Source organism: Manis pentadactyla, chromosome 1 (genome assembly GCF_030020395.1).
Source record: "Manis pentadactyla isolate mManPen7 chromosome 1, mManPen7.hap1, whole genome shotgun sequence".
Lineage (NCBI taxonomy): Eukaryota > Metazoa > Chordata > Mammalia > Pholidota > Manidae > Manis > Manis pentadactyla.
In genome coordinates this window covers 219,292,765-219,305,540 of record NC_080019.1, presented here as the reverse complement: position 1 = coordinate 219,305,540, position 12,776 = coordinate 219,292,765, and the positions used below count along the sequence as shown (strand labels likewise).

At 38.5% G+C, this 12,776-nt stretch overlaps 1 protein-coding gene across 1 annotated transcript; it reads right to left on the bottom strand.

Annotated features, from left to right (window-relative positions):
- Window positions 1-1,947: 1,947 nt before the first annotated feature.
- LOC118908544 (fructose-bisphosphate aldolase A-like) lies at window positions 1,948-3,432 on the bottom strand. The gene has a single exon (XM_036878149.2). The coding sequence runs from the start codon at window positions 3,255-3,257 to the stop codon at window positions 2,163-2,165; it is 1,095 nt and encodes a 364-aa protein (XP_036734044.2). The 5' UTR covers window positions 3,258-3,432; the 3' UTR covers window positions 1,948-2,162.
- Window positions 3,433-12,776: the final 9,344 nt, after the last annotated feature.

Sequence of the window (12,776 nt, the reverse complement as noted above, 5' to 3'; positions counted from 1 at the left end):
AGCATTGTTTATAATAATGCCTCACTAGAATCAATTTTTATGACTCATTAGGTGGCCAGTCATGCAAATTGTATTTATATATAAATTATATATATATAATTTATATTTATGTATATAAAATCTATATACATAAATATAATATTTATATTATTCTATAAATAATATAGAATAGTGTATGACCATTGCAGTTAATGAAGCAGATGTCTAGACTTAGAAAGAGTTAATATTTGTTGTGAAGATGGAAACAGAATGAGGTGTACATATGGTCACATGCATGTGGTTGCATTGGACTGCCCCGCAGCTGTACACAGAATTGGAAGTAGTGCCTATAGAGGAGGAGGAGATTATGGGCTGGGGTGACAGTCAACAGGACTTACCCTTTCTTTTCTTTCTGTCTCTCTTTCTCTCAAATGAGCCTACATTATATTTACGATGTCTAAAATTCACTGATTTAACAGACACAGTTACCATATGTCTACTATGGCCAGGCACCACTCTTCAAACATTAAGTGTCCTTACCCTTGCTTTATTATGAATATTGAAGCATCATATGGGTTTGTTTAATTGATACCCAAGCCACCATCAGGGAGTGAACTGATAAGAGCCCAGACTAATGTTGTCATGTCGGGAATGCAGGGGACAGGAGAGTGAGTGAGTTCACATAGTCCACCTTTCACAGAGTCTAGAGTTCATGTCTCACCCAAAAACCCCTCCATGGCAACCTTTGATGAAGTTTGCTTGCGGGCAAAATTCAGTCCCTGACTTTGGTGCTCAGCAGAAAGAACTATTTCCTGAAAATGGGGAGGACTGAAGAATTTTGAAAGGGTCTCTTCAGAACGTTGCGCCTGTTTGACTATAATATGACTATTTATTCATATAATACTTTCCACAGATTCTGATTTTTATGGTGCCATAAAGTAGGGTTTTCAGAAACTTGGTGGTGGGTAACATAATGCCATCAATGACACTATTAATTAATGAAGAATTCTACTTAGCGAGGGTGAGCATCATATTTTTCTGAAAATGAGTCTTGAGAGCTTCCTTGATTATACTGTGCTTCTGCTTCCATTATCATTTAGAGACTGAGGCATGAGATGGGTCTGGTGATTATAATGATTTAGGAGGAGAAATAATATGTCAGAACTATGGGAGATTCTATAATTTCATGGTCTATAGCATAAAAAAATACATCATATCACTAGAACTAGGAGTGTTGTATTTTAATATTGGCTGTTGTGATACCTTGCACAATATACCTGGTTGCAAATTTATCCTGAATTCCCCTGACATCAATGGGATACCTATTGTAGTTACTAATGAAGGGAAGAGAATGTAATATACCTTCATCAGAAATTTTTGTAGGGTCTAGGCCATAATGGCACATATGAGGAGGAAAAGAAATTATTCATTAAGTATCTCCTAGGAATTATTCATAATTTCATCTGACAATATGACAGACCCTAGACCTCGTGGATGCTTCAGCTAGTGCATTCACTGCATACTGTAGTTAGCCACATGGAGTACATTATACCTCTGATTTGAACCCTCCCATAAAGATGTTTCTGCTTTCTGGGGCAATTACAGGTTCTGACAATTAGAGTCTCTAAGAGTTTGGGCTATAACTTCTTTAGAAGCAAGAATTTGTACATATGCAAAAATCTGTTTCTGAGATTGTGTAAGTCACTTGAAGATTTTGGTTTTTGATGCTTGACACCTCAGCCATTCAAGTGTAAAGTAAAATCAGTCTGCTGCACAGAGAAATGTGGCATTGTGAATAGTCAACCAAGAAGGTAACTGAATTTTCAGTTTCTATCTGAATATTTTTTATATTTTTTATATTTTAAATAAATAGATACATTCTAAGAAACATAAGTACCAGACTATTTTCTTCAGGCATGAGGTGTCAAAGAAATAGAGTTAAATGAATTTTCTTTTTAAGACTTCTACTTTTTTTTTTTTCCCCCTTAAATAGTTGTTTATTGGCAGTGGGCAGGAAAGGGCAATGGAGTTAGCATACATGGATACCACCACAAACCAATGTCACAAGGGAGGCAAAAGTGATGGGAAAGCAGCCTGGATCCCTGGATAAGGCCCCCCTCTTCAAGAATGTGGGAGGGGTTGGGCCCTGGAATGTTGAGGGGGCAGCCTTAGAATACCTCCGCTTAGTAGGCATGGTTAGAGATGAAGAGGGACTCGCTGGCTGCAGCCCCGGACTGACCACTTGGTGTATACTTTCCTTGGCAGGCGAGGCTGTTGGCCAGGGCTCGCTTGACATACTCCTCCTGGGCAGCCTTCAGGTTCTCCTTCTTTCCACCCCAGGCCTTCAGGGCAGAGGCCTGCAGGGCTCGGCCATAGGAGAAGGTCAGGGCCCATGGCTTCAGCAGGCGGCACTTGTTGATGGCATTGAGGTTGATGGATGCCTCTTCCTCACTCTGGCCTCCAGATAAGAAGGTGATCCCAGGAACAGCAGGGGGCACTGTGCGACGCAGTGCCGTGATGGTTGCCATGGCAATCTCCTCATGGGAAAATTTCTGGGTGCAGGCATGGCCTGGGGTTACCATATTGGGCTTCAGCAAGGTGCCTTCCAGGTAGATGTGGTGGTCACTCAGAGCCTTATAGACAGCAGCCAGCACCTTCTCAGTTACATACTGACAACGTTTCAAGTCATGGTCCCCATCAGGAAGGATCTCAGGCTCCACAATGGGCACAATGCCATTCTGCTGGCAGATGCTGGCATAACGGGCCAGAACATTGGCGTTTTCCATGATGGCAAGGGACGAGGGGGTGTGTTCCCCAATCTTTAACACACAGCGCCACTTGGCAAAGTCTGCTCCATCCTTCTTATATTGGGCACAGCGTTCAGACAGCCCATCCAGCCCTTGGGTGGTAGTCTCGCCATTTGTTCCCGCCAGGGGCACCACACCCTTGTCGACCTTGATGCCCACAACACCACCCTTAGATTTGATAACTTGGGGGAAGGGACGCCCATCATCTGTCTTCTGGTAGAGTGTCTCATGGAAGAGGATGACACCCCCAATGCAGGGATTCACACGGTCATCGGCAGTCAGCAGCAGCTGGCGGTAGAAGCGCCTGTTCTCCTCAGTGTTCTCAGTGCCGATGGACTGCAGCCGCTTGGCAATGCTCCCTGTGGACTCATCTGCAGCCAGGATGCCCTTGCCCAGAGCCACGATGTGGTGAGCTATGTCAGAGAGCTCCTTCTTCTGCTCTGGGGTCAGCGCTGGGTATTGATAAGGCATGGTGCTGGTTTGTTCCTGGCACGGGAGAGGGGCGGGTGTGCGGGGCTCAGCGGTGGAGGGCAGCGGGCTGTTGAGTGGACCAAGGGCCCGAACGCGGCAGTCGTCTCGTCACCAGAACCCCGGTTCTGCGGCGCGTTCCAGGACGAACGCTGCCTATTGTGCTCCGGAGAGGCGGCGCAGGGGGCGGGCAAGACTTCTACTTTTAACTTTTAAACCATATTCCATTGACTCTAAGATTCATTGATTAGATAATTCATCATTAATTTCGGTGTGATTGTGTATTGTAAGGCTAATCTCAGTTTTGAGAAATACAGAAAAAATGTATGTTAAAATCAATGAGATTTGGTAATCAGATGTGATGTTAGGGCAAAAGCAAGCAGTGCACATATCTGTATGTATTATCCACTCCTAAACCTCTGTTAATAATTTATTCTGCATCTCCCCTAGTTGAATATACAGTTTTTTTTACAAGATGAAGCCACTTAATATATTTTTAATTTCAACTGCCTTTTCATTCAACACTATTCTTTGGACAGTCTTCTATACCTGTCATCTCATTTTTCTAATGACTAAAATATTATTTAGAAATGTTTTTTCTATCGTTAAGTCAGAAGTTAAAAATTCTGGCCCAGAAGCCAGTGTTTTAAATCCCAGGAAATTTCACCTACATTCTTGTGTTCCAGCCTTCTCTTACAAATCAGATGGAGGTGATGCCTCTGCACAGTGACTGGGGCCCTTCTAGCGGGAGGACACATCCCCTGGTGGTGCCACATGTCCTCCCGGCTCCTGTTCTCATACCTACAGCCTACAATCCCCTCCATATCCCCATGTAGCCACCCTTGGATTTGGGGTTTGCAACCCTTACTTTAAACATTGGGAAAAAAAACATATTACAGTAGCACAGAAAGGCCTTTTTGTTGCATTCCAAGTTCACTTAGAAAATCACACCATTTCTTACTGTCTACCACCTCCACCATCTAGTTTTTACGCCTGCCAACATTTAGCTATCTCATGCAAAAGTCTTTTAGTTCTCCCACTTTTTTAAAGCTGCAGTAGATGATACATCAGCTCCAGTTAATTGGCCTTATTATATTTACTGTTCTTTCTTATCATGAGCATCACTTTTGATTATCACAGACCCAACTACACTTTCACATTGGGGGATCTTCATTAAACCTCAGTTCTGCCATTGTCCACACAAAATAGGAAGCGTATTCTTTGTACCATTAGTTACCCCAGCTTTGTCCCCGCCATCCAACCTGAACACTTTAGTTGCTCCCCCAGAATTTGGGAGCTGACCCTGCCCTTCTATCTCTACCATTTCCTAGTTAGCAGAGAGCATGGTGGAAAAGTGTGAGTAAGCCTCAAGAATAGGTGAAGGTCTAGTGTTCCATTTACTGATATGGCCTGTTTTCCAGTGTTCTGGTTTTTATGGAGTAGATGTTGATTAACAACACTAAGCAGAAAATTGCAATTCTTGTAAGATGACTTCTTATAACTGTTTTACCATTTAAACAGATTTCTTGGAGAGAATCTTAGTATGACTAATGTACCACTATTTTTTGAGTGTGTATAGTCTACAAAACAGACAATGAAATAATATAAATGCAATCTCTGTATTTCTAGAAGACACCCAGGCACATTTCTATTCTGCTTCAACCTTAAAATAGAGAAATAAAATACACAGCACTGAATTTACTGAAATTGTGTGACTATCAAACAATGAATATCCAGTGACTTAATGAAGAATTTAGTCCCAAGTCCTAGTTTATGATGAGACAACTAGATAAAAGGCTCTTTCTGTGTTACTCACCCCTCCTCTTTTCTGTGCTTGAATTCATGTCAGATGTGGTAGCCAGGGGTGTTGTTCTCCTGTGAAATAATATAGTAAGACTGAAATGGACAACTTACACTAAGGGAATGAACTATAATGATGTCATCTCTTGAAAACACCCATGTCTCTTAGGTAGACCTCTTTCCATAGGGAAGCATAAAAGTGAACTTCCTGGGTCACTTGCTGTTCGTTTGTGATCTCTGCAATATAAACTAGATGCAAAGATGTATGAACTCTTAGCTCACCCAGACTTACTCTTGAAGTATGGCATTTCCCAAGAATTCCTTGAGAGCAGGGTTCTTTGTATTGGCACAAAGCTCAACACCAGCATGAAAATTCTGTACGCTCTCTGAGTGTTCTGAGGATTGGACAGTCAGGCATAGCACCAATTGTGTGGCAACTGATTGGATGCATCTCCATCTCAAAAAGTCCTTAAACTATCATTGCTTTTCTTAACCAAGCCAAAGATTTAAGTCCTGAAGCAATATTATTTTACCCTGTTTGTATACTGTGATCCTAATGAGTATTTCTAAATTTCTAAAAAAATACATGTTTAATATAGAGAACCTAAAAAATATAGAAGAACAGAAAATAAAGCTCCCATAATGCCAATATCCAGAGACAACCTCTGTTAATATTTTTATGTGTGTTAGTTCTAGGTGAGGTTTCTTTTTGACATATTAAAATGTTTGAAATTATGCCATGTATAAATATTATGTCCTGCTCTTTACAGTTATTTTATAACATACATAATCATACAAATGCACATAATGTATAACACAGCTAATAATATATATCAGAGCTATTTTCCGTAGCTTGTTGAAAATTTCTGAAAGCATAATTGAATGGCATCATTGTGTGGCTATCCATTGTGTCAACATAATAAAATTTGCTGCACCACTCTCTTGTTGTTCAGTTCGTTTTCACTTTTTGCTGTTACAGATAACCACATTACAAAGCATTTGCAGTGATTCTGCGTGAATGAAATAAGTGGGTCGAAGCTATGAAATGTTTAAGACTCAACAGACATATTGCCAAAATTTTTGACAAAAATATTTGTCTTACCTGCATTGAATGAGTCGCAATTTCCGCCTAGTCTCAATGGCACTGGGTATCCTTATTTTCTAAATATTTCACTTCATAAGTAAAAATTGTATCTCCTTGTTATTTGTAAGTATGTTTCTCTTATTCTTGGTAAGGATGAATATTTTTCCATGTAAGCATTTGCTTTTGTGAGAATTGCTAAACTCCACAGACAAGGCTGGCTTTACATAGACAATGTTGTCTATGGTTACAGGGGCATCAGCCTTATTTTGTAAGATGCTTTTCACAGTGGCTCTCTTGGTGCAGTGGGCAGCACATCAGCCTCATAAAATGCTTTTCACTTAGTAAAGTACCATCACGTACATAATTATCTTATTTGAGTCTTACAACAATCTTTTGAGGTAGGAAAGGTATTAATTCTCTATTTAAAACTGAGACAAGCAAGGCTCAGAGAAAATCAGCAACTAGCCCAAGTTAATCCAGTTAGCAAGCAGTGTTTTTGTTTTGGCCTAATTCAATAAAACTACAATTTGAGGAGTTTTAATAAAAACTATACTTTGTGTGAAGAAAGGTCCAGTTATAGCAAAGTACAAGAAAGTAAAGACTACTGTTTGCTACTGTTCACTTGCTCCTAAAACAGAGTACAAGACATCAAGAACAATGCTGGTGTCATTTTTCACATGGTGCTTAAGACACCCCAATTTTGAACTAGAATAAGTGTTTAGCAACAGAAAAACAATGAGCTGTAGGGCTGTTTATCTGATTGTTGCCTCAGAAAGTATGAATCTTAAGCATGCATGGGCTTAAATATAAGTATTTAGAAGGTGTGCAGAGGAGTGGCAATAATTTTGAGACAATATTTTTTAAGATGCCCCAAGCCAAGCAAGCAGAGTATTGAAAGTACATTTGGAATAAAGGTTGGCATCTCCTTCATTGCACAAGTGTTTGCTAATTGCAAGGAGGTAGCTATTGCTTAAGTTGCTGAAGTAGGTTTAGGGGTGGGGAGTCATAAAAATATCTGTAGTGAGCAACCACTCCATTTTGATTATGTAAGCTTATGTGAATTTTTGGACTTGAAATCTTTTATGCAGATCTTCCCATTGAAGGAAAATCATACAACTTTCTGAAAAAGAAATCTCTGAGATTTTATTTTTAATGAACTCCCATTGACTGTTTATTCTTTTCAAAATTGGTTTAAGCGTGGTATATTTTTAAGCCCATAGTACATGTAGTTTGGTGAAATGTGACCATATATAGGCATATAATAACCATATGAACCTTGTGCATTCATATACACTCTCAGTAGGTTCCATGCAACTTGAGATGTAGCAGTGTGTCAGTTTGGATTCTTGGTTGCAAGCAACAGAAACTGATGCTGGTAATCTTAGGCAAAAATGGAATTTATTGGCAGGCTCTAAGGGGCTAACAAAAATTAATGGAAGCCTGGAGGACCATTCATGGAATGCAGGCATAAATCTGTGGCCTTTGAAATGGCCCTACAGCAAGAACTACAGAAATACTCACACAAGACCATATTAGACCTGCCCAACACCACTCATCAGTACAACCGCAAGCATCCCCACATGCTGCATCATTTGTCCAGAACTCAAAAGTCCAGGAGGAGAACCCCTGGTTAGATAAAATTCTGTGTGCCTATTCCTGGCAGTGGGAAAAAAAACCTGTCCCAGTTTTGTGGTCAGCAACAGCTGTTAATGTATTTGGGATTCTGGATACAGATAATCCAGAAAGGAGACTGTAAAACGAAGGGATCTTGGCATAGGTGAAGGTGTGGTTCTGCATTAAAAATACAGAAATTCAATAAGGATCTACGCAGCTATGAATGTTGAGACTAATTACACCCTGAGCCCTCTTTCTCCACTTGGCCAGAAGAAAATAGGCAGCCTTATAGGTTGGAGATAGAAGATTCTTCTGTAGTGAATCTGACTAGCCCAAGAGCAAAATCCCGAAATAACTGCAATTGGGGTTTTCCCAATGAACCAGCCTAGCTATATCACTCTGCAGTGAAACACAATATCAGTAATTGCTCATGTCCATGGAGCTTCAGTTAGCTTTTTAGTCTCTCTCATAAGCAGACAGGCAAAGATTGTCAGATATTTTAGCAAATTCTCCCATATGAAGGCACTAGCCTAGACATACAAAGGAAAAAGCAAATTGTTGGGAGCAGGAATATAAAAACTGTTTTAAAATCTATTCATTAATATCGTCAGAGATACAAGATAATATAAAATCCATAAAACAAGAAGAGAAATTTAGAGTACAATAACAAAGGTCTTAAATATTAAAATAAAGATAGAAGAAATAAATATCTCATTAGAAAGACTAGGTTATGGAAATGAGAAAAATCCCTCTGAAACTGGTACAATAAAGTCATAGAACCAGAAAGTGGAAGAGAAAGAGTAAAGTCATTAGAGGATCTTTCCAGAAAGTTCAATGCCCAGATACCCTTAACAGAAATAAAGACATTGAGGTTCTAAATTTAAAAAGCCTACTAAGTGTTTGGCACAATGGATGAAGTAGAACCATACCAAAATACATAATCACAAAATCTTGGAATCTTAGAGACAAAAAGAGGGATCTAGAAACTTCCAGAGATTAAAAAAATAAATAAATCAGGTCACAGCAAAAGATAAGGACCAGTGGATGTATCAAAAATATGTACCAAAATGAAATAATAGCAAAATTACATGCATACTTTTTAGGGACTTGGAGGTAAACATATAAAGAAAGAACCTCGGGAAGGACAGTGACTGCAATGGGGTATGTGGGGGGGACTGGGTGATTGTAGTAACCACAATGTTGCTCATGTGGAACTTCATAAGATTGTATATCAATGATACCCTAATTAAAGAAAAAGGAGAAAAAGAACCCTGGGAGACTGACAAAGTGATGTTAGAGTGCATGGAAACATTTTTTGAAATAATAAAGCTTTTGGAAATCATTTACTTTTTAAGCCATATACCTATATATAATGCAAATAAGGCTAGGAATAAATTGGTAGCTCTCCAGTGAGAAAGAGAAAGAATGAGAGAGAAAAAAAGAGAAGTAAAGACAGCAGCCCATCTACCATTGTAGGGCATACTCCCTACTACAGAGGATGAATTAGTGCCTACTCTGTTGAAAGTGTCTGAAAGCCAACTCATCACTAGGAAGGGTATGGGATGTCAAAGGCAGGGCTGCAGGAATTCATAATTTTGATTGCCTCTATTTTTGCTTAAAGGCAGGGATTCTTCACAAAGCATGTAAGAAGGTGATTGGAAGTCCCACATTCACATTTTCCCACTTGAGTGCTCCACGTGGGATGAGAGTTTCTTTACCCTAGTATTCGCATCCCAGTTTGGGTGGACAGGACTCTACGACCTGGGTCACTGTTCGATCTCATTGGCCGGATTCGGCAAAGGCCAAGCACAGTATTCTGACTGGTTTTGTCTCTCTGTCTCCCACCTCTCATCTTGTTGACCTGCCTTGTGCTACAGCCATGGCTGAAGATGTACTTATAACCTGCTACTTGTTTGCCTCCAGCTCTCCTGCCTCCTACGCTAGGGTCTCCGTAGTGCCTATGCATGAGACACATTCAGGAAAACTCTTGCTGAAAAACCCGGGAGTGCAAAGGTTAACATTTTACGGGCAACTCTTGACCAATAGGATACGGGAGCCCGTGGATAAATGGTTTTCTCTGCTGTCCCTCAGGAGAACCTTCTGAGAAGCCTCCCTCATTGGCTTCTCAGAAGAGCTCCGTGGGCTCAAGCTGCCCTCAGTGGTGGCTGACGAGCAAACCCTTAGGCTGCCCTGTCCTCCTCTGCTTTCCCCCCACTGACCTCAGTCCTCTTCCCTGAGCCGACTGCCTCCATTCAGACTCTTGTTTCACATTCTGCCTTTGAAGGAGGATCCAGGCTAAGACAGGGCTTTTCTCAAAGGAATATAAGTGACCTGTTAAACAAAAGACAAATACCTGTCTTAGATGCCATAATCCATTGATTTCAGGCATATCAACAGTGCCTATAGATAATTTAACATGTCAGTTGAGAAATAAAATTTATATTTTAGCTTCATAACCCTTTATTTTCATATGGACTAATTTTCTTATAAATCCTAATTAAATATGAGACTGATTAGCAGGTAGAAGACAAATTAGGCAGACAAATATGAAAGCATTTCTGTATATTCTATAAAGTAACAGAAATAATTTACAGTATGGTGGGAGCCCTCCACCTACTGGGAAATTGATCTGAGATATTCTAAGGAAAAAATTTTGTTCAAGGGATAATAAATATGGGTGTTAATTTATATAACCTTGTTTAAGGCTAAGGCTTTTAAATGAGTTTCTGGATTATACCCAGAATCCAAAGAATAAGGTAAAATACTTTGTGATTGGTTGTTTCTAAACTGGCCCATTTAGACAGTATTTTTTTTTTTTTTTTTTAGGGAATGGTTTAAATTCTTTTTTTTCTTAGTTGCCCTACTTCTAAGTGGTTGTGAAATTTCTTTTATTGCCTAAACAAATTCAATTTTGGTAGTTATTTTTTAAATGCATATTCATATTATACATGAATCAAATAAGTTAGTGTTTATACCTTACCAAAATGGTAGTAGTAATAGGGCAAATACATATTTTAAAAAATCTATTTCATGATTATTCTTAATTATCTGTATTCATACTATATCTTATATTTTTCATACTTACTTCATCCACTAAACTGTCACAATATTGAAGACAAAGACTCTTTATATATCTCTTGGTTCCTAACAATTAGTGTTTTACATAGAAAGTAAGGAACAAATATTTTATTCATTCATTTTTATTGATTATAGTATAAAACTCTTCTTAAAGAGAACTAAGTCATTCTCATTGTAAATAATACAGATAAGAGATGAAAATTAAAAGTAATCCCCTTACCAGGGATAATCAAAGGTAAATATTCTAATCATTGTTTGTTTTGCACCCACACATACACAGCATGTGCATGCACACACATGTACTGTACTATATGGTACACATATAATAAAACTAGATCATATTAAACATAATCGGTGCCTTGATTTTTAATAATATCAGTCAATTTTTCAGCACTGTATTGGATTTTGTACTTAAAAAGTAAACCTTACTGTAAATCGGTTAGTAGAGAATATATCAAGAAAATTATTTCCCCACCCTTTTGCTAACCCACATCTCTTGAGGTAAGCATGTGAATAATCATGAAAATCAAAGAAAGCATGTGAATAATCATGAAAATCAAAGAAAGCATGTGAATAATCATGAAAATCAAAGAAAGCATGTGAATAATCATGAAAATCAAAGAAAAGCTTCTGAATAATCATGATTTGGCATCTAGCCTTCCCAACCTTTTTCACTGCATGTTCCTGGGAACAGAAACAAACAAACACATAAACATGTATACGGTTTTAACTCATTAACTACACTTCCACACACCCTGTGGATCACAATATGGGGAAATAAATTGAGAAATGTCAGCATTTCACTTACACTAGTTTGATAAGACTGGCTGAGTTAAAATTAAGTAAAAGTGGATAAACATGATTTTTACTTATATGAGACTCCTTATTAGCCTACTTTTACTAGTAGTTTGATTCTGAATCTACGTGGAGTCTGTACTAGGAAACATCTCTGCTAAACATGGCTTCCATATGGACAAAGAATAAGGAAATGACTTCTTTTGCAATTTTCATTGGGGTCTCTATAGATGAGTATCTTTTAAATTCAATAATCACTCAACACTGAGTAAAATTATTTCCTCTCAACTGCCAAAGAAATATTTGTTATCTTATTTAGTAGGTAGAAACTTGGGCTCGTATTCTTCCAACCTCTTTTCCTTGAAGGGCCCATAGGAAAAAAACTTGAAGGTTAACAGTCATTCAATATACAGAATGAGAAACCTACAAAACTATTAAAAGCGCTTTCATTTGCTGAGTTGCTTGTCAAACTTGTTTTTGTCTAATTAAATGGTTGGTTTCATCACTTCTTATAATTTATTTCACCCTAGATAAGAGGCAAATATATCAGTCTGTGAATAGTATTAAATGTTAACCTCGTAATGTATCGTCAACAAAGTCCTGCTGAATTAATGAATTGTGTGCATGTTTGAAAGTGGGATTGTACTTGTCTAATTGTGGCATCAGTTGCCATGGCAACTATCAGCCAATCAGTGAATAAACGCCCTTACTTGGCAGTGTTTGGGTGAAGAAAGCTTTGTGCAGTTGTCAGCCTGAGATTTATGATGGTAAAACTATATTTGGCAGGCAAATCAATGTGTTGTCCACTCTTTGTGTTTCTGCTCTCATTTTAAGTCAACCCCTTGATATTCAACTAGAATATTAAAGAGACCCTGGGTCTTTGGAGCAGTTTTGTTATTAATAGATCACTTCTTATAAACTGTGTATAGGATGACTAGCTATTTGTATACATATCCAATGAAGGCAAACCCCTGGTATTTCTTTGTATTTGTAATTGCAAATGTCAGATTGTGAAAGCAAGTGGGTATTAGAGGATATCTTTTTATGTCTACTATTAAAACATGTCGAGTGATCTATAAATTACCCCACATAGATAAACAGTGGATTAAAATTAGGCACTCTCATTCTGTCATCACTGTAATATTAATCAC